The following is a 21,822-nucleotide window of genomic DNA, read 5'->3' on the forward strand; positions in this document are numbered from 1 at the left end:
TTGCGGTAACAAGGAGCTTGTTGTGAAATCAGTATCTTAAGAAAGCGGTGAAAGAGGCTTTCCTCATGAATGCTTCATTATTAGAAGAAAGCGGCAGAATTTTGGGCTCCAGACACCTGTTTAGTATTAAGTAACTTCCTTTTCTTCCCCTTAAATACCCCCCACACACACACTCTTTCTTTTCTGTTTAAAAACCAGCATGAGGATTGAGTTGGCCCAGCTTGGCTGCTTGGGACTCAGGGGTGTGTGTGCGTGTGTATGTATGTGTGTGTGTATGTGTGTGTATGTGTGTATGTGTGTATGTGTGTGTGCGTGTGTATGTGTGTGTATGTGTGTATGTGTGTGTATGCGTATGTGTGTGTATGTATGTGTATGTGTGTATGTGTGTGTGTGTGTATATATGCGTGTGTGTGTGTATGTGTGTGTGTGTGTGTGTGTGTAGGGGGGCGGGGATTAGGAGCTGGTGAGACACAGGGTGCCCAGGGCTCAGCTCACACTGGGAAGAGAGGAAGGGAGGGGCCTGGCAGGGAACCCCCACCCTTCCCCGCGGCCTCCCTGCCTGTGTCACCTCGCTCCTCAGGGACTCTGGGTTCTCGGGAAAGTGGATTTTGTGGAGAAAAGATGCGTGTTTCCATGTGAACGCTGGGCATCCGACTGGGTGAGCTGCGTCCTATGGAGACCTCTGCAGGGCTGCCCTGGGGCCTCCCTCTCCGTTGGGGAAGGGAGCTGCTCGGGCGCCTGGGCTCAGGGTTCCGTCTGAGACTAAGGCCGGACCCAGTACTCAGGGCCGGAGCCTCCCTCACTCTCCCGGGGACGCCGTCCTGGACATCGCCCGTGGGTGCGGTGAGAGCACCCCAGACCGGCGGGCCACCTTCGGTCACCTAGAACCCCGTGTGCTCACTGGCAGCTCCTGCCACCCCGCCCTGCGGTTCCAGAGATGGCAGGTGGGGTCCTTGCCCCTGGTGAGGTGCAGGGGGGTGCGCACAGCTCCGCCCACAGGTGGTTGGCCGGGAGCTGGGGGGACAGCCTGCGGAGGGAGGAGGGGAGCGAGGTGAGGACCCTGGAGGCGGTGACCGCACTCTGAGCAGGGCCCCTCGCGGGGGAGTCCATCCCTCAGGAGACCTGGCCCCTTCCTTCCTGCTGGGCCTCACCCTGTCTGTCTGCGGAGGAGGAGCGGGTCTGCTGTGAGGGTCTGGTGTTCGGGGCAGGGAGGCTGCGGGCAGGACTCCCGCTGAGGGGGTGGGAGCTGCGGGCATGGAGCAGCGTGTGTGAGTGTGTGACGCACCTCCCTCCTCTCACAGGGACCCCGACACCGAGCGCGCACCGGCCCCAGCTCAGCCATGCTGGCCTGTCTGCAGAGGACCCAGAACCCCCCGGGCCAGCACCTGGCCTGCCCGAGCAAGAGCCTGGAGCGGCGCAAGTGTGAGTGCCACCCTCGCCCTGCATGCCCCCCACCCCCCCGCCCTCTCCCCCCCCCACCCGCCCGCCCACTCTGAGTCCACGGCGCTCTTTCTGTTCTTGGACACGGCAGGCTTTTCCCACCTCGGGCCTTGGCAGGGCAGCTGCTGGGCAGGAGTGCCCCCACCCCAGCACGCCCACCCTCCCCGACCCTGTCTTGAACTCTCCATGTTCCACGAGGCCTTTGCCCGGCTGTGCTGCTCATGGGGTCCCTCCCTGCCGGTGGCGCCTTTTGTCTGGCCACTTCCTAGCAGCCTTCGCTGACCACTGCCAGCGCCGCGGCCCACCCAGCCCCTCCCGCGACGCTGCATGTGCCGTGTCTGTGTCACCGCCATCACACGCCTGCTTCGCAGGAACCGGGATAATGGGGAGCAGTTGTCCTGATGGGCCCCAGCCCCGGGCTGCTCGCTGGACCTCCGCACGTCCTTACCCCTCGGGCCTTGCTTCTCAGTGTCGGGGCAGGACGGGACTGGGAGCCTCCCGGCATCTGTCCCCCTTGACCCCCTGGGCCAGGGGTCCGCCCTCTGAGCTGGTGATTTTGGCCGCCCTGGCTGGGTGTTTTGTTTTCATTTTGAAGTATTTGGAAACATTTAAAAACAGGGAGATTGAATAAAAATATGGACTTCTGGTGTCTCCTGGGGAAAAAAAAGAAAATCAGAGGATCCGGTGGCAGTGGCCTGTGTTCCTGGACTATTGGTTAGAACTGAGCCGTTGCCGCTTAAAGGGGACACACCTCCAGTTCTCCAGTCCCTACGCCCCGTCCCCTCTCCTACAGCACAGGCTCAGCTGCCATTTATCACTGTGCTTACACCGACGCTTTTTTCTTGTTTAACGTGTTTATCTTTAGATCATACGTTCTTGGGGTCCAATATTCAAAAGGGATGAAGGGGTGTACAGACAAAAACCTCCCTTTCCCCACACCGCCCGCCGCCTCCTGCCAGAGGCAGCCCGTGCTGTCAGCTCTCGTGGGTCCCTCCCAGAGCTGTGCTGTGCACGTCCCAGCAGACAGACGTGTGTGTACACACGTTTACACGCTGACCTGCGCCTCACTCTTTCACTTAGCGGCACAGCCTACATGGCAGCACTTACAGAGCCTCCTCATCCTTTTGCCGTAGAGTTTCCCATTGCAAGGGTGGTCCCTAGTTCACCTGACCAGTCGCTTCAGAACTGTACCCAGCCTGCTGCCCTTACAGACAGTGCCATGGGGTGTGCGCCACAAGGGGTAAACCACAGGGTAAATTTCTAGGAGTGGACACACCGGTCAGAGGCACATGCACGTGTAACTTTGCTGTCTGTCTGATCTGTTCGGTCCATTCTTCCTGTTGCTGTAGCTGTAGACCTCCGTGTGTCACACGAATTGCAGGTGTTTCCCCGATTTGTCGTTTGCCTGTGATCCCGCCATGGAGGGATTTTCTTTGTGGAGAGAAATCGGTCGTCATTTCCTTTTGCTTCCGTAGCCTTTGGATTGTGTGTCATACTTGAAATGTCCTTCCTCATGCTGACATTGGGGATTTTCTTCTTTTAAAGCAGCTCCCCCAGGTTTTTCCAGGTTTTTTTATGGTTTAATTTTTTAAATAGATGATATCTGATTGTTTTGTAATTTCTCTGGTGGAAAGTTCGAGATGTGGATCCGAAGTTAATCAGCATTGGTGCAATGCTATCTTAATTATTGTGGCGTTATAATACATTTTACATTTTTTAGCATATTTATTGGGGTGTAATTCACATACGACACAGTCCACCCATTTGAAGGGAACGCGGTGATGGCTTTCAGTGTGTTTACAGAATGTTGCAACCTTCACCGCAGTCCATTGCAGAGCATTTTGTCACTTCGAGAAGAAACCCATCTTACCCAGGAGCAGTCACTCCCTGACCCGCCCGCCTTCCTTCTCTATAGACCTCCTCTCCTGGGCTTTCATACCTCATGTGGCCTTCTGTGACTCACTTCTTTCATTTAGCAAAACGTTTGCGAGGTTCAGCCATGTTGTAGCTGGAGCGTAACACACTTTAACACTTGCTGATGCGAGCTGTTCCTCTATTCACCATCCTCCCACGTGGAGTTTCCTGGGCTGTTCTCTTTATTTCTCTGTCTGAACTATGGGATCAATTTACCTAGGTAAGAACAAAAATCCTGTTTGTGTTTTTACTGGGACTGCATTGAATTTATAAATTCGTGTAGGGAGAAATGGCATTGTTACGATGATGTCTTCCCCTCCAAGAACATGATCTATACCTTTCTGTGCATTCTGACTTCCCTGTGCGTCCCTTGGGAATGTTTTAATATTTGCTTCGTGTAGATCTTACACATTATTTTAGTTTATTTCTGGATACGTAACCTTTTTTGTCAAGTCTTTCCTTTCATAAATGGAGGTTATTTATAGAAAGGCTGTTGACTCCTGCCACCTTACTGAAATCTTTTGTTTGTAATGGGTTTTTAATTTAGTCTCGGGTTTTCCAGTTATATCATTTGCAAATGACAATTTTACTTCCTACTTTGGAAGTTTTATACCTTAATTTCTTTGTCTTATATAATAGGGTTGGCTACTATCCCTGGAACAATGAAAAATAGTAATGGTCATAATAAACATTCTTGTTTTGTCCCATTTCTCATTAAAAAATGAGAAGCTCCTAAGATTTCTCCATGAGCGAAATGCTGGATTGGGGTAGATATCATGTTAAATATGTGTCCATCTATTCTTGTTTTGTTAAGACTTTTAAAAATCAAGAATGCAAGTTGAAGTTTACCAAGTCTCTGAAGATGATCACATGGGTATTTCCTTTGATCGATGAATATGTATAATGATATAGATTTCTTAATATTGAGCCATCCTTGCATTCCTAGTTGAATCCCACTTGGTTATGGTGAACATTTCTTTTCAATATACTACGCAGGGATTGCATTAGCTCCTTGACTGAGGGGTTTTGCCTCAGTTTCATGAAGGAGCGTAGTCTTTAGTTGGAACGGTTTTGTTGGGTTTTGCTGTCAGTTTATGCTCTTTCATAAAGAGAATGAAGGCTTTCCTTCTTCATGCTTTGTAACAGTTCAACTGGAAATGGATCATCTGTTCTTGAGAGATTGGCTGCTCTTCCACTAAACAGTCTTGGCGAGTGCATTTATTTTGAGTAGGTGGATAGCTCTTTGATAATGTTCTCTGGTTCTTCTGTAATAATTTATGTTTTAATTGTTCTGCTTATTGAATGAGTTTGATAAATTATATTCCTCTAGAAAAGTATTTGTTTTATCCAGGTTTTCAAATTTATTTGCATGAAGCTGCACAAAACAATTTATAATTCCTTTAAAATGATTAACTCACCCTTATTTCTTAAATTGTGTATTTTGTGGCCCTTTTTTCTTTTCTTTTTTCCTGATTAGGTTAGCTAGCTAATGAGGTTATTTGCCTCCTTGTCCCAAGGAGCCATATTTAGGATTTATTAGTAATCACCCCTTTCTGGTTTCCAATGCATTAATTTATGCCTTTATCTTTATTAAAATCTTCCTACTTTCCTTGTTTTTTTATTTCAAAGCTTAAATCTTTATACTGATAAACAAGAAAAAATTAAGGCTTTGAATGCTCCGAACACTGCTTTACCTATATCCTATAGGTTCTAATGTGTAGTATTTTCCCTAGATATTTTTTAATTTGGATTTGATTTCTTCTTTGACTTAAGGCTCAGTTGAGTTTCATTTCTCCACCCAGCTAGTAGGTGCTTTTGTGTTTTGTTTTTTCTAGTTTTACTGCATTACTAGAGACCTGGTGCACAAAAATTCATGCACTCAGGGGGTCCCTCAGCCCGGCCTGTGTCCTCTCACAGTCCGGGACCCCTCGGAGGATGTCCACATGCTGGCTTAGGCCCGCTTCCCAGGGGATCAGGCCTAAGCTGGCAGTAAGACATCCTTCTGACAGCTCAGGAGCCCTCAGGGGATGTCCACCTGCCAGCTTAGGCCCGCTCCCTGAGGAGAGCCACAGACATCCTTAGCACTGCCAACGAGGCAGGAGAGGCTCCCGTCACCGCCGCTGCACTCGCAGCTGTCAGCCCGACTTGTGGCTGAGTGGAGCTCCCTCTGTGCGAGCGCACTGACCACCAGGGGGCAGCTCCTGCGTTGAGTGTCTGCCCCCTGGTGGTCAGTGCGCAACCATTTCTGGTTTTTCTGCCATTAGGGTCAATTCACATATTACCCTTTTATTATATAGGACTAGAGGCCTGGTGCACGAAATTTGTGCATGAGTATGCTCCCTAGGCCTGGCCTGCGATCAGGGCCATCTTCCCCAGCTGCCCGCAGCCGGCCCCTCCCCCCCACCGCCACCCACCCCCAGTTCCCCATTCACCATCAGGTGATTGGTGCCTGATGGCCTGGGGAAGGGACTAAGAGGTGGTCAGTGCGCCTCATAGTGACTGATCCAGCGGTCGTTCTGCCGTTAGGGTCAATTTGCATATTACCCTTTTATTATATAGATAGAGGCCTGGTGCATGGGTGGAGGCCAGCTGACCTGCCCTGAAGGGTGGGGAGTCCCCGCTAGGGGGCAGGGCCAGCCTGGGCGAGGGACCGTGGGGTTTGCAGGCCAGCCCTGCCCCTGATCAGGGTGGGGGTCCCCACTGGGGGCAGGGCCAGCCTGGGCAAGGGGCCATGGGTGGTTTGCAGGCTGGCCACACACCCGATCAGGGTGGGGGTCCCTTCTGGGGGGTGGGGCCAGCCTGGATGAGGGGCTGCCAGCAGTTTTCAGGCCGGCCACCTCCATCACCCGGCTTTGTCAGGAAGGACGTCCAGTCTAATTAGCATATTACCCTTTTATTAGTATAGATGATCAAAGTTTTCTTTTCGATAGACTCTGTGGTCATTTTTTGTGAGTTTTGACGCTTTATGGGGAAAAGAAGATGTGGCTCTGTTTTCAGGATTCAGAGTGTGGTGTGTACCAATTATATCAACCCCATTACTTATGTTAGTTACGTCTTCTATACCCTTAGCTACCTGTCACGGAGAGAAATGAATTAGATGCCCACTGCTAATGTGTTCCAGTCTATTTCTTCTCGTAGCACCTACAGCTTCGGCCTGATGAATGGTGATGCAGTGTTATTTAACACACGGGTATTAATACCTTAAATCTAATAGTGACTTGCATCTTTCTTTACTATATTTAATACCTTGGGGGCAGATTCAATTTCATCTGTTCAGATAGTAACCTCTGCTCTTTTAATTCACATTTTTCTTGAAACCTTGGCCAGTCCTTTTATTTGAACCTTTCTGAATTACTTTGCTTAGGTGTGACTCACATACTATAGAGCCGGATTAAGCTCTGTGATTCAATCTGAATGCCTTTAAAAAATTTTTGAGAGCTTAGCCCATTTACATTTATTGATATGACAGATGTCTCATCGTAGTTCATTTTGTGCTTTGCTGTAATTGCTTTCAAAAGTCTTTCCTAAGTGATCTGTTCTCTGCTTTATTCTGCGCCCACCAATCATGAGGGAGGTTGGTGTTTCTGTCTAGCGGTGCAACTTTAAATAATACCCTGACTTTCTATTTCTTTGGAACAGTATCTATTATTTTCCCTAAGATGAAAAAATGTTGAAATTAGTGTGCAGTTGATGCTTGAACAACACAGGTTTGAGATACATCAGTCCACTTATATGTGGATTTTTAAAAATAAATACGTACAGTACCGTAAATGTATTTTCTCATCCTTATGATTTTCTTAGTAACATTTTCTTTTCTCTGGCTTGCTTGATTGTAAGAAGACAGTATGTAATACATATAACAGACAAAATCTATATTAATCAACTGTTTACATTATCGGTAAGGCTTCTGGTCAACAGCAGGCTATTGAGAGTTAGGTTTTGGGGAGTCAAGTTTTATGTGGATTTTTGACTGTGCATGGGGGTCAGCACCCCTCACTCCTGTGTTGTTCAAGGATCAACTGTATTTTCTTTTTCCTTCTTCATTTCCTTGGAGTTCACTTTCACCCTCTATTACCTGACGTCAGCTTTAATGATGGCCTCTGACCCCGGCTGTTCACGAGGAGGCACCTGTGTGCTCACACTCCTGTCCCTTCTGTCGTGAGGGATGCCATTGCCCGTTCCTGGGGCTCGTAATGTTAGCATCTGGGTACAGCGCCCCCGCGGTCAGCCTGCCTCCCGGGTGAGCAGGGCCCGTACTCACCAGCAGTTCTCCTGCCTCCGTCTCCCGTCACCCGGAAGGTGGCCTCCAGGCCGCGGCCTCAGGCCTCACGCACAGCACTCCCGGAGTCCCCAGCGTTCGGACGGTCCGTCGGCCGCCCTTCTACTCCAGCGAGTAAAGTCACCGGGCACTCTGTCTCCTTGAGGATTGCTGTAGACCTTGCTCTGCTCTCGCGGGAATGTTGCCATGGAGAAGCTGAGGCCTGACTTTCCTCTGAATTTCATTGTGGTCCTGCCCCTCTTTCCTGCCGCTCCTGCCCCGGCTTGTGTCCGGGATGGACGTGCGCGGCTCATTTCCCGGAGCTCAGGCCCGCGCCCTTCCCGCAGACAGACCCGAGGCTTGCACCGCCGCCGCCTTCGGGGCCCAGCTAACACAGGTTGGCCGCCTCTTCGCCCAGCCCCCGATGTTTGCTCACTTTCCTCCCTCGCCCTTGTCCCCGTGTCCCCTTTGGCTGTCACAGTGAGACTTTTCTTCTGCTCTTGTAGCTCTGCTGTGTTTTTGCTTCTCAGAACCAGTTGTCACTGCGCTTCCCTTCACACTGCAGTAGTGAGCCGTAGTCTTTCTCGCTTCTGGTGGGAAGTGTTTCGCCAGCCATTGCTTACTCACCTGCCGCCTTTCCTCGCTTCTCTTACATGTTCCGACCGGTGCTGTGCTGGTGCCGCGCTTCGATGAGCTGGCTCGGGGGGAGGTGGGGCCCCAGCCCAGCGCCCCCCTCGCTGCCGCAGAGACAAGCAGGTCCCACGCGTCCGTGACTGGTCTCTTGGCCTCTCCTTTGCTCTTCGGAACCCAGTGGGTAGCTCTGCCAGCTGGTGCACCGCTTGTCTCACTGCTGCAGACGGGGCGGCGGTTCTGCACGCCGGCGTGTCCCTCACATGCGGGAAGTGAGGGTGGCTGGCTCTGAAGTCGCTGGCCGTGGCACCTTCCCTCTGCTTCCTCCCTCGGCCCCACTTGATCTCAGCTGGGCATCCTGCCCCTCTGCTGTTTGTTTGTTCGTTCGGGGGGTTAGCTAGCTCCTGGGTTTGGCAATATGGGAATTGGTGTTTGTATCCATGTTGCTGTCACGGGATCCCCAGGAAGAGAGGGGGTGCCCTCTGGGTGTTCTTTCCGGAATAGGGGTTTAGAGAACTGTCTGCCTGCCTCATCCCACAGACCAATGACCGGTAACCTGGGAGGGCCTTCCGTTTCCAGAAAATGTGTTCTCCACGCACGCCCCCCTTCGCGCCTTGTGTGACTCCAGGGGGAGCAGCTCCCTGTGGCTTATACAGGCAGTCCTTCACTGCCCCTGGTTGGCCGCGGCACCGTTTCAGAGCATAAGCATTTACAGTAAACATGGCTCTCCTGCCAGAGCAAACCGGTGTCGGCAGCTTCTCGGACGCCCTCCTGAAGCCCTGGCCGGAGGTGCCGTGGGTCGGAGCGCCATCCCCTGCACCAAAAGGTTGCGGGTTCGATTCCTAGTCAGGGCGAGTATGTTTCTCTCCACAGTGATGTCTGTCTCTTTCTCCAAAAATCAATAGAAACATATCCTTTGGTGAGGATTTAAAGAAAAAATACCCTCCTGAAAAAGATGCCTGCTGAGGGGCAATACATGCTTTTCCATAACCATTCTCATCCCTGTGCTCTCGGCTCCGGGCTGTTCCCTTACCAATACGGGCATATCCTCCAGATGTTCCCCATCCGACAGGCGCGCCCTCATCCTTCCAACAGCTGCACAGCGGCACAGGCAGCGGGCACCTAGGTTGCTCCTAGTCCCTCGCTGTTCTGAACGGTGCTGTCACGAACATCTTTGTGTGTGTGTCTGTGCAAAACAGTTATCCCAGAATGCACTCGCTAGCTCACAGGGACTGTGCACTTTGACCTTTGATTGCTACTGTCCCGCTGCCAGGGTTCCTGCCTTGCCCTCTGCTGGAGGCAGGGACGGGCATGATGACCTGGCGGCCTTCCCGCTCCGAGGCCAGAACGAGGAAGGCCAGCCAGCTTGCCCGGCTCCCCTGCCATCGCTGCACTTGCTGGCAAAGACACTGACTCAGCCTGTAATTGAGCGCCCAGGGAAGAGGGAGGCAGGAAGGGAGATAAGCAAATTGAATTGGGCGCCCTGCCGCCAGCCAGGCCTGCACAGCTGGCAGGGAGGGTCCTGCCCTTCCTCCTGGGCATTACTCTTGGCAGTCAGGCCCCAAGTTTCAGGACTGGGCCACGTGCAGCCTGACCTTGGCCAAGTGGGTCAGCCTGTTAGGGCCTGGGTTCCTCCTGCTGTAAAGTCAAGGGTCAGACCAGCTGGTCCTCAGGTGCCATCCAGCTCTGCCCATCTGTGATGACAATGTCAGAATGGGGCCCCGCCTGCCTTCTCTTCCTATAAAATGGGATCAGAGCAGCCTGACTACTCAGGGCCGCACGGGCCTGGCCACCACATAGCCCTGAACATGACAGCACACCAGGAAGGCTGCAGCTCACCTCCAGGACCGGAGGCCAGGCGGCAGAGGAGCAGCAGGGCTGGACGGCTCTGTGGCCAGGAGTGTGGGTGGCCGGCTGGCAGTCGTCGCCTGTTCCAGGTGGTGGGAGAAAGTGACCTGGGAAAGAAGAAAGGAGAAATGATGTCGGGGGAGGGAAGGCTTGACTCCCAGCTGCCGGCATCCCTGGGTTCCACACAGGACCTGCCTACCCCGGACAGCTGCTCAGGACCCACTGATAAATACTTGCCTTTCTCATCGTGGTGTTGATCTGTAAACTCTGAGTAACGTCATGTGCTGCCAAAAGCGCAGGCTGTGCAGGGAGCTTCTGAGAGGCATGTGGGGAGGGTGGTACTCGGGGACCTGCCATCCAAGCAGGGGAGCTGAGGCCACAACCCCCAGGCAGCTTCTAAGGGCTTGCTAGCCCCAGCTCAGGGAGCGCTCTTCTCCCACTGCCAGGCCTCACCCACCCTCCACAGCGACCCTGACCCTGTCCTTGACCCTGACAGGCTGCAGCCGCTGCCCCATGAGCGAGCATTCCTGCAGGTGCAGCTGCTTCCACTCACACTAATAAAATACGGAAGAAACAAAGCAATTTACAATCCCAATAACATTAAAAACAAACCTCTGGCCAGGCAGCAGATGCAATTATGCAGCCTGGGGGTGGAGGGCAGGCCCGGGCCCCTGCCGTGGGGACGCCGGGAGAGGACGGGAGAGGACAGAGGTCGGAAACGCAGGGCAGGGCCGACGGCGTCAGCCCCCTCTCCCCACTAACAAATACAAATGAGCTCCTAGCAAACTAGGAAGGCAGGCAGGCAGCTCCTTCATCTGGCGCAGTGTCCGACCAGAGGCCGCCCGAGGGGGGACCTCAGGGAACGACAGAGACCCAGTCCCTGCCTCCATCCACACTGCCCAGTCCGGGCGGCTCAGGAAGACAGGGAACCAGGGTTACAAGAAAACCAGCTGCGCAGAAACCCCAAGAGAATAAGAATTCAGCGAGATCGCAAAGATAAGATCAACGTATGAACTAAACTGTCCTCCTCGACAGCAGAAGTTGGCCAACGTTTCCTGTAAAGATCCAGGGTCTCACTGTAACCACGCAACCAGGCGCTGCAGCGTGAAAGCGGTCCCAGCCCCCGGGACAGGAAGGGGCGTGGCTGTATTCCAATAAAACTTTATTTACAAAAGCAGGCAGCAGGCCAGAGTTGCACGCTCCTGCTCAACGCCTGTAACAAAGAAGTGACACATAAATCTTACACAAAGAGGCCAGTGCAGTTTTTTGGAAACAGCGTTATGTGTATGGTATGTGCCATACATTCAGCCATTCAAAGTGGCCTTTCGTCTGGCTTTTCCCCTTAGTGTCATGTTTTCAAGGCTCATCCATGTCGAATGTACATACGTGTGTTCATGCACATATCGGCACTTCACTTCTTGTTGCCAACCAGTCCCCCATTGTATGGATGTGCGATGGTTTATTACCCATTTATCGGCTGATGGGTATTTAGGTTGTGTCCACATTTGGGGCAGTTATGACTAATGCTGCTGTTGAACATCCAGGTACAGGTGTCTGTGTGGATGAATGCTTTCATTCTCTTGCGCACACTCCTAGGAGTGGGACTGCTGGGTCACATGGGAAGTCTATGCTGGATTTGGGGGGAACCGCCAAACTGGTTTCCAAGGCAGCTGCCCCATGTGACATTCCCACCAGCAATTACAAGGGTTCCAATTTCTCCACATCTTCCCCAAAACAGACCTGTCTTTTTGACTCCAGCCGCCCCAGTGGGTGAGCGGTGGCGTCTCACTGTGGTTTTCATTTCTAATAGCGAAGGAGAATCCTTAGCACCTTTGTGTATCTTTTTGAAGAAATGTCCTTTTGGACATTTAAACATGTTTTTTAATATTTTTGGACCACAGTTGACTGCAGGTAACTGAAACCACAGAAAGCAAAACTGCCGATGAGGGGCCTGTGCGGGGAGAGCTGTGCCCTGGCATGTCACCCTCAGATGGTTAGGCTCGGCACACTGAGAGGGGAACACGCACAGGGGAAGAGACAAGTGGACCACATCAAACACTGCGGCTCAGCAGAGTGTACATAAAACAGTGACGAGAAGCCAGCATTTGAGAGGGAGTCGGCAGTCCTTTATAATGGACCAGCATCCAGAATAGAGCGCCCAGTGTGGCTGCAGAAGGATGCAGGTGGGAGGGGCAGGGAGCGGGGGGGGGGGGGGGGGGCGGAGGAGAGCGGGAGACTCAGTGGGAGGGCGGGTAGGTGAGCTGACCAGCATGGCGAGGGTGAAGACGGGAGTAGGGATGAAGGAGGGAGAGATGAGGCAGCAGGGCCGAAGGCAAAGAGCCGCCAGGAAGACGGACGCGCAGCTCTGCAGCGGTGAGCAGGGACAGACACCGGGGCTGGGCACAGGGAGAGGAGGAGTACGCAGCTCGCAGAGTCATCTCCCAGTCAGGGAGCAGGTGAGAGAAACTGAGGCACGAGTGAGGGGCAGGGAAATGGGCTGGGGAGGGACTGCCTCCAGGGACACAGTGGCCACCCCAGAGCTCCAGCCTGGGGGTGTGGATACCCGAGTGTGCCTGGGAGCAGCTGCTGGTGTTTACGTACAGGAAGTCCCTGAGTGTCTGAGCGTGTGAGAGAGAGGGCTTCCACGCACGTGTGCACACGCACGGAGACTAAGGCTCCTCTGCTGTGCTCAGGGACAGCCACTGCCCGGCACTGCCTCGTCGGGCCAGACACCCATGCACCCATTCTGTGCCCAGCCCTCCGACAGGCGTCCTCTCATTTCTCACCACTCTGCCCCTTAGGGAAACGGAGGCCAGGGAGCTGGGTCACTTCCCTGAGGCCCCCCAGCTGGTAGCTGGTACCGGGATTCACACCTGACTCTGAAATCAAGGACCCTCGGGCTGCCCCCTGGGCCAGTGGGCTGGGGCTGGGGCAGAAAAGGGGTTGGCAGCCACCCTGCCCCTTGTCCTCCCCAGGAGGCCAGAGGGCAGCTGCACCTGCCCCGGCCCAGCACCTGGCCCCGCCCCTCCTGGGCGGCCTCATTAGGGATTCTCCGGCGCCACAGCTAATTAATGTCCCGGTAACTGAGCGTTCAGGAGGGGCCACAGCCCAGGGCAGAGCGTCAGCTGCCAGGGGAATGCAGCCCAGCTGAGGCTGCTCCTCCCTGTGGGCAGGGCCAGGCCTGTGCCCAGGGGCCCCCTCAGTCCTGGAGCAGCCCTGGGTACCCCTCCCCACTCAGCACAGGTCACACCCACTGTGACTTCCTGAGCCTTCAAGGAGGAGGCAGTAGGGAAAGCTGGGGCAGCAGGACAATGGCGTCTGCTGAACACCCACTTCGTGCCGGCCCACTTCCAATTCCCCACGGTCCCTGTGGGCGGCTGCAGGTAACACCACTTCCAGCCCAAACCGCGTCGCTGAAGGAACAGCCTCTCCAGGGTGTGCCCAGCGGGTCAGGAGGGGCCGGGGTGTGCCCAGCGGGTCAGGAGGGGCCGGGGTGTGCCCAGCGGGTCAGGAGGGACCGGGGTGTGCCCAGCGGGTCAGGAGGGGCCGGGGTGTGCCCAGCGGGTCAGGAGGGGCCGGGGTGTGCCCAGCGGGTCAGGAGGGGCCGGGGTGTGCCCAGCGGGTCAGGAGGCCCCGAGTAGCACAGTACCTGAGGGATGAGGTCCATCCACAGCTGGTGCCTGGTTCCCACAGGGAACCCTGTGTGGGGACCAGGAATTCTGGGCTGGCGTTGGGCCCCTGCCCCACCCACCACTGTCCCACCGTCCCGTCCCCATCTCCACCTGTCCCTGATGAGCAAATGCCGCAGGCCTCACAGTGCGGAGTCCACACCCTCTTCCCTTGCACATGGGAGGCAGCGTCCCGGTCCTCGGCTGCCAGGTCACCCGCAGCACGTGGTCATGCTGGGCGTAGGGCTCCAGCCCAGGTCCCAGCTGCTCCGTCAGGCTCCACACAGAGCGCCCCGTTCCGCCCCCCGCCCCCCCCCGCCTCTCCTCCCCACTCCCCCGCTCAGCCCCCCAAGGCTGGGAGCCAGGCCTGGACTCACGTCTCCCGCAGCCACATCAACTCTCACTCAAAGGGCTGCTGTTTATTGGCTTCACGTGCTCATTGGTGGCCCCGCCTACTTAGCGCCCGTGAAAGGCCCAGGACATGAACTTAAGGGGGTGATGACTGGCCCACACCCCCGCCAGCCTTTTCAAGTTCCCAACGAGGCTTAGATGGGGGCCATGGCGGGCAGAGCGGGGCAGAGGTGCCCCGTGCACAGGGTGGGCACCTGGGTTTGCACACGGAGCCCCGGTTCCTCTTGGAGGCCTCGGAACAGGGCATCCACGGGATTCTGCACATCCTTCCCGCATCCCTGCCCACCTCAGTGCCTCTCCTGCCTGCGCCTTCTGGCTCATCCCCTGCCCAATCTGTCCTCCAGGGGGCAGCAAAAACATGGGAATTTGCATTTGCAACCCCTGCTTGATACCCGGTTCCTTGAATGTCCAACCTCCTCTTGAAACCCAGGGCCCACCCCCCAAGGATGCCACAGAGACTGCAGAAGGGCAAGCCAGAGGGAGGCTGTGGGCATGAGTGGAGGCCCAGGGAGGGAGGCTGTGGGCATGAGGGGAGGCAGAGGGAGGGCCGAGCCAGGTGGCTGGGGCGTGAATGCACCCTGAGCAGCTCAGAGTTCACTCAAACCAGCTCCTGGGAAGGCTGTACAGAGAGGCCCTGGGCGCGTGAGGTGGGGAGGAGAGAGTTATCTGGCCCAGGACAGCGCCGCCCAGGAGGGGTCGGGAAACACTGGCAGGTGTGGGTGGGGCGAGGCCTTGGAAGGCAGCTCGCCACGGCCGCCTCTGCGGAGCCCCTCCCAGGACTAACTCTCCTGGGTGTGGTGTTGCGGCGCAGTGAGCGGGGCTCCCAGGCTGGAGGGCGCCCCTGCCCACAGCCTCGCTGTCCATTCGACACGACATCCCTGCACAGCTAGACATGTTGGTGGGGACACGGCAGTGAGCAGCTCAGGGAGCCCACGTCGGGGGAGGCAGCCCCCGCGGTCAGTCAGTGCAGTGGTGACAAAGCCCAGGCCGTGGAACTCCGGGGATCCCCTCGCCATGGGGCCCCTCCCCCGCCCCGCAGTCACCCCACGAGCGCTGCCCCATCTCGCCCTTGCTCAGGAGCCACCGCGGACAGCTGGCTCTGCTGCTTCCTTCACGTGCGGCCTTTGCCTGGGTCGTTGCATTTGCCAAAACCAGGCTGCACAGTGGCACTGACACAGGCTGGGCCCACCTCCAGGGACCCAGGCTGGGCCGAGGAGCCAGGGACCCAGCATGGCCGGATACTCCGGTGGGAAAGGCTGTGTGCGGCGCCCGGGGCCGCAGGGACGAGGTGTGCAGCAGGGCCGCCGCAGCCAGGCCGGGTGTGAGGCCGAAGTCTCGCTCCCAGGAACCGAAGAGCGCTGTGCAGGCCCAGCCACGGCCGTGTCCAGGCAGGACGGGCTCAGGCTGCCGCTGGCACCTCGAGGAGCAAAGCAGAAGCCAGGCCGACAGCCTGCCCGCGTGGCCTCTGATGGGTCACCTGTCCCTCTGAGCCTTGAGGCTGATTATGGCTCCTCCTCAAGATCGTCCTCCTCTTTGGCTCCGTGGATAGGACATCGGGCTGCCGACGGGGTCGTGAGTTCAATTCCAGTCAAGGGCAGGTACCCCGGTCACAGGCTCCTCCTGGTCAGGGCACATGCGGGAGGCAACCAATCGATGCGCCTCTCACGTGGATGTTTCTCTGTCTCCCCCCCTCCCTTCCACTCTCTCTGACAGTCAAGGGAAAATACCCTCAGGTGCGGAATAACAGCCACCACAAATGATCGCAGTCCTCATTCTGGGGAGGGGGAGGGGGAGGGAGCGCATCATGAATCTCCTGCTCCGGGGGGGGGGGGCGGGGAGCCTGCCTTGGGGTGCGGAGGGAGAGGAGGGAGACATGGGAGGAGAGGACTTGGAAAGCAGACCAGGTCCCACCCGGCTCTGCCCCCCCCCCCCCCCCCCCCCGGTCAGTGGTGTGGTCCTGGGGTTGCTGAGCTTCCATTTCCTCCTCCGTAAAATGAGGGCCTGCACTCGCTATCTGTTGCTGGGGAGCAAGTTGCTCCAGAACTTCACGGCTAAAGCATCAGTGACCATGCGGTAGCTCCCAGGCCTGTGTGCACCAGGAACCCAGCAGTGGCCCAGCTGGGCAGTTCTGCTTCTCGTCTCGCATGGCTGCAGTCTGAGGTCGGCCGGAGCTGCATCATCCGAAAGCTTGACCGGGGCTGGAGGGCCCACTTCCAAGAAGGCTCCCAGGCTGGGGCGGGAGGCCTCAGGGCCTCCCCAAGCGGCCTCCCCATGGGCTGCTCCCGCATCCTCACACGGCAGGCGCCTACCCAGAGTGAGTGATCCAAGAGGGAATGAGCCAGGAGGAGGCCGCAGTGCCTTTTATACACACACACACACACACACACACACCCCGGGCCCCACACTCCTCCCCTTGCAGGTTGCACAGGTCGCCGCATTGGGAGCGGGAAGGGACCTCAGAGGACATGAATATCTTGGAGACCACCTTCCTGGTGCCACACCTTATCTGCTTCCCCAGCTGTGCAAGGGGGACACCTCCCACCTCTCAGAGCTGCCAGGTGCTCCAGACAAGAGGGGCCGAGGGGCCGCAGGCTCGGGGCCCAGCATGTGCCAAGCACTCCCCCACGGGCAGCCTCCGCTGTGCCCCCACCAGTGGCTCCAGGAAGAGCCAGAGGGACCAGCCCGCCGAGGAGCCTGCTGACCCGACGGGGCCCTTCTCTCAATGAGTGTGAACAGTGACAGGCACTGCTCCCCGCCCTCCTTCTTCAGGTTTTAAACACCTAATTTATTCCATCCATTAGATAGATTTTGTAGATTTAATCATGTTCACAGTTGGTGGCTCATTGGATACTCAAGATAAACTCCAAATGGAAGTATAATGGTGAGGACAAATGAGTGTTCACACCACAATGGCAGAAACTTGCTTGGAAAGAGAGTTTAAGAGGCACAAAAATACATACAGATATAATTTTTTCCCCGGCAGCTGCTTTTGCTGACTATAGTAGGTTACCACAGTTAATTTCACCAGTTTTGTTCATCTGTAAAATTGCATAAAAGTGACATTTTTGTGCTCATTATAGCAACTGCTGATTTATGGCTGGAAAATGAAGAGCTGGTCCCTTTTTTGTGGGCCTCTCCGCCCGGTGCTAAATGCCCATGAAATTGCTTGTATAATGTAGTTTAAATCCAATCCCTGAGAAAGATTCCCCCGTTGGCCAAAGTGACATTTCCATTCTCCACACCGAGTTTATTTTAGGCCACTGAGGTGGGGGCTGCCCCAGGCAGGGGCAGGATGGGGGCCCCTGGCCGGTTCCACCTGCCCAGTCCAGGTCAGGCCAGAGGACAAACACTGCTCAGCCTCCTCTGGTGCTGCCACCCCTCCCCTCCCTACTGGCCGCCCCTCCCCTCCCTGCTGCCTGGCCCAGCTCAGGCCCCATCCCTGCACCGAGGGGCAGAGTGGATGGCCTTCCTACCGCGCTGCCTGCCTGCCCTGCCCTCCCTGCTTAACCTTCCCTGGCTGCCCAGGCCCTGGGGCAGGGCCTCTCTCCTCGCACTGCCGGCACTCGGGGCCCTGACAGCTCTTTGTGGGGGACTGTGCTGTGCATCATGGATGTTCAGCAGCCCCTCTGCCCACTAGATGCCAGTAGCACCCCCTCACGTTGTGGCATCAAATGCAGCTCTAGACCTTGCCACGTGCCCTGGGGGTAGGAACGCCTGAGAGGCGCGGCCCTCAGTGAAGAGCTCTCCATTCGGTTCGGCCGCGCCCGGCCTGCCCAGGCCTCTGGGCTTCTCTGCACGCTGCTCCCGGCTGCTGCCCTCTGAATTATTTACGGTTCCCACCGCACATCTTCCTCCCTCGTCACCCCTTTCACCATGGCCTTAACTGCGGTGCCCTGTCTTCCAAAAAGCCGTCTCTGGAGCCCGGCCGGGTTGGCTCCCCAGCATCCCCCACTGCCTGCCCTCCCTCCACAGCATGCATTTGCCCACATTGGCTGTGGGCCCCGGAGGGCGCCATGGGTGAGGCTCTGGGAGGTGGGACGTTCACACTCTGCCGCAGCCACAGTGCCAGGCCCACCTGCGCACAAGCCCCGCCCCTTCCTCTCCCGCAAGGCCCTGGCCCCAGGCACCCGGGAAGGAATGACCGCAGACGGAGAGCACCCGCTTCTGCTAACACTCCACTGCGAACGACTTGTTAAACCCTCACAGCCACTCTGGGAGGTAGTGTTAGCAGCACCCCCATTTTACAGATGTGGAAACTGAGGTTCCGGGTGGTGAAGGCCCCTCCGGAGTCACTGGCGGGTCCTGGGGTGCCCACAGGACAGGAAGGCAGTATGCCTCTGAAACCTTGCAGGGTCTTCCTCACCCAAGGGCCCAGACAGGTCCCGATCTCCCAGCACCTACTGTGCGCCTCACCAGCTGCTGGGCCCCTTGCTACAGCTGAGGTCACCCTGCAGACCTGGCCTGGTCGTTACCCCCATTCCGCAGGTGGGAAAGCTGAGGCTCCGCTTTGCAAGCAGCTTACACAGGGCCCTCCAGCCCGGCCGGCCAGCCCTGAGCCCGGGCAGGGTCCTTCCAGCCACATGGTGCTGCCCCCGCCTCAGGGCCCCAGCAGAGGGATGTCTTGGGACCAGGGAGAGGCTCTGGATGGAAGGAGGGGTCAGCCCACCAGCGACCTGCCTCCCGGTGGCAGGGCCAGGTGCGCCCACTGCACACAAAGCGCAGTTCACACAAAAGGCGGTGGCTTTGCAGGTGACGGGCAGACTCAGGATGGGGCTGGGCAGCCAGAGCGCGATGTCCCTCCCCTGCCTGCTGACTGGACAGGAAATGCGGCGCCAGGTGAAAGCCCACAGCAGCGGCCCCCCTCCCGCCAGGCCCCGTGCTGGGCTCTGCTCACAGGCCAATGCCCCAAACCCCCACTTGAGGGGTGAGGAAAGGGAGGCACCGAGAGGGGAGGGGCAGGAGTGCGCACCCACAGGCACTGCAGCAAAGACAGCTCCGAGTGCGGCGGGTGTGGAGCCGGGCTCCTGGGCTCTGCCGGTGGCATGTGCCCGGCACAGTCTCTTTGGCAAACGGTCGGGGCATTTTCTCCTAACGCTGAGCATTTGCCTCCCGTGTCCCAGCGGTTCTGCTCGTGGCCATGTTCCCACAGAACTCGCTGAATACACACGCCGGGCCAGAGGGCCACTGAGTCAGCCCCGACCGGGACACGACTCCCACCGGTAACGGGAGGGATAGGCAGGCTGATGTAGGCGCACGGAGAGCACACGCCCATGCCAGGAGCAGACACCGCGCACTGGCCTCACAAACGCAGCCTTTAGCCACCGACGCGATGCCAGTGCCACCCGCGCCACCTCCCCAGGGACACACCAGGAGCTGGTCCCCACAGTGAGCAGACAGGAGGGCCGCTGACCTGGCGGCTGGCGACCGGGAGGGCTGGGGCCCTCGGACCCTGGCCTTGCCCTACCCCTGACCCCTGGGCCCAGGCATTGTCACAGGAGCGTGTCCTGATCCCTTTACCTACACTCCATGGAGCTTAACTCAGAAGGAGGGAGGAGCCAGGGGGCGAATGGAGGACGGCGCTAGGGAAGGGCAGCCAATAGCAAGTGCGGCTCCAGGCCTCCCGTGTCACCTGCTCAGCGCTCACCTCTCTTCCCTGTCCCCCCAGGCGAGGCGGTGGCCAGCTCCATGCATTCCTCCCGCTACCCGAGCCCGGCCGAGCTCGACGCCTACGCTGAGAAGGTGGCCAACAGCCCGCTGTCCATCAAGATCTTCCCCACCACCATCCGGGTGCCGCAGCACAAGCACCTGGGCCGCACCGTCAACGGCTACGACACGTGCGGCCAGCGCTACAGCCCCTACCCGCAGCACGCCGGCTACCAGGGCCTGCTGGCCGTCGTCAAGGCCGCCGTCTCCTCCAGCGCGGCCGCGCCCGCCGGGCCCGTCAAAGGCGTGCTCAAGAGCGCCGAGGGCAAGCGGACCAAGCTGTCGCCAGCCACCGTGCAGGTGGGCATCGCGCCCTACCCGGCGCCCAGCACTCTGGGGCCCTTGGCCTACCCCAAGCCTCCCGAGGCGCCCGCCCCGCCACCCGGCCTGCCCACGGCCGCCGCCACAGCCGCCTCCGTCATCCCCCTGCCCGGCCGCGGCCTGGCCCTGCCGCCTTCCAACCTGCCCTCCATCCACAGCCTTCTCTACCAGCTCAACCAGCAGTGCCAGGCCCCGGGCGCGGCCCCCGCGGCCTGCCAGGGCGTGGCTGTGCCCCAGCCCAGCCCGGCCAAGCACGGCCCGGTGCCCAGCTTCCCCAGCCTGGCCTACTCGGCCGCGGGCCTGCCCGACTGTCGCAGAGGCACCGAGCTGGGCCCGGGAAGCGCGGCCTTGACGTTGGCCGGAGCCGCCAAGCCCGCAGGGTACGTGGATGGCAGCCTGGACTACCTGCTGTGGCCACAGAAGCCACCCCCACCGCCGCCCCAGCCTCTGCGGGCCTACAGCGGCGGCACGGTGGCCAGCAAGTCCCCGGAGGCTTGTGGGGGGCGGGCGTACGAGCGGGCCAGTGGGTCCCCCCTCACCTGCAGCGTGGGGCTGCCTGCCGGCCTCACCGTGGGCCAGTACTTTGCCGCCCCCTGGAACAGCGTGCTGGTGACACCCACCAGCGACTGCTACAACCCGGCGGTGGCCGTGGCCGAGCTGGGGCCCGGGGGCGCCCGGGAGCTGGCGGGGCCGCCCGCGGAGGCCCTCTCTGGCCTGCCCAGCAGGAGCGCGTGCAGCACGGCGGCCCTGAGCAGCAGCCTACAGTCGCTGGAGTATCTCATCAACGACCTCCGGCCGCCCTGCATCAAGGAGCAGATGCTGGGCAAGGGCTACGAGACCGTGGCGGTGCCCCGGCTGCTCGACCACCAGCACGCCCACATCCGCCTGCCCGTCTACAGATAAGGCCTCTGTGCCGCACGGACGGAGGGACAGGGCACCGACGGGGAGGCGGGCGGAGGACAGCGGTCGGCGCGCAGGGGCCACGGGTGCCCCCGGGCAGCCGGGCTGGCTGCTGCCGGGTCTGGGGAGGTCTGGCAGGTGACCTTGCTCACCAAGGCCTGTCCCCCCACTTCAGAGGCCCCAGGACCCGGGGAGGGCCTCCCTGCATCCACGCGGGAGAGGGAAGGGAGAGACCACCTTCACCACCAGGGCTCCATTGGCACTCCCAGGGGGCAGCCCAGGCCAGGGCGGGAGGCAGGAGGAAATGCGGGGCTTAGAACCAGGGGGCCCTAAGTGCCCCCAGGGGTCAGACAGCTCCCCACAAGCCCCAGGCACCTGGAAAAGCCGCAGAGGGAGTCGGCGGTCCCGCAGGGCCCCCCACCAGCCAACCCAGGTGAATGCCACTCATGAGGGCTCCAGGGACCACCGGCCCCCTGCTCCTCTAGACTCTCCTCCCCTCCCCCATTCCTTCCCAGCACAGAAAAACCGCCCCCATCCCCACCCCCCACCCCCGGGCTCCCGCCCCCTTCCCTTCCCTCCAGCATGTCCACGTCCACGGGGCTGCTGGCACAGCGTGGCCGCACACCGCACAGGGCACCTCGTCTGAGGAGACACCTCCCGCACCCAGACTGTGTGTTTAGGAGGCGACCTCCCGAAGCCTGAGGCAGGGGTGCCCTCCCCCATTCGCAC

At 58.2% G+C, this 21,822-nt stretch overlaps 1 protein-coding gene across 1 annotated transcript; it reads left to right on the plus strand.

The window, feature by feature from the left end:
* Positions 1–1,340: 1,340 nt before the first annotated feature.
* Positions 1,341–21,213, plus strand: FAM222A (family with sequence similarity 222 member A; the record flags this gene model as incomplete). The annotated part of the gene is made up of 2 exons (XM_081114059.1): positions 1,341–1,422; positions 19,835–21,213. The coding sequence occupies 2 exons, from the start codon at positions 1,341–1,343 to the stop codon at positions 21,094–21,096; spliced, it is 1,344 nt and encodes a 447-aa protein (XP_080970185.1). The 3' UTR covers positions 21,097–21,213.
* Positions 21,214–21,822: the final 609 nt, after the last annotated feature.

This window comes from Myotis nattereri (assembly GCF_964212035.1).
Source record: "Myotis nattereri genome assembly, chromosome: 19".
Classification (NCBI taxonomy): Eukaryota; Metazoa; Chordata; class Mammalia; order Chiroptera; family Vespertilionidae; genus Myotis; species Myotis nattereri.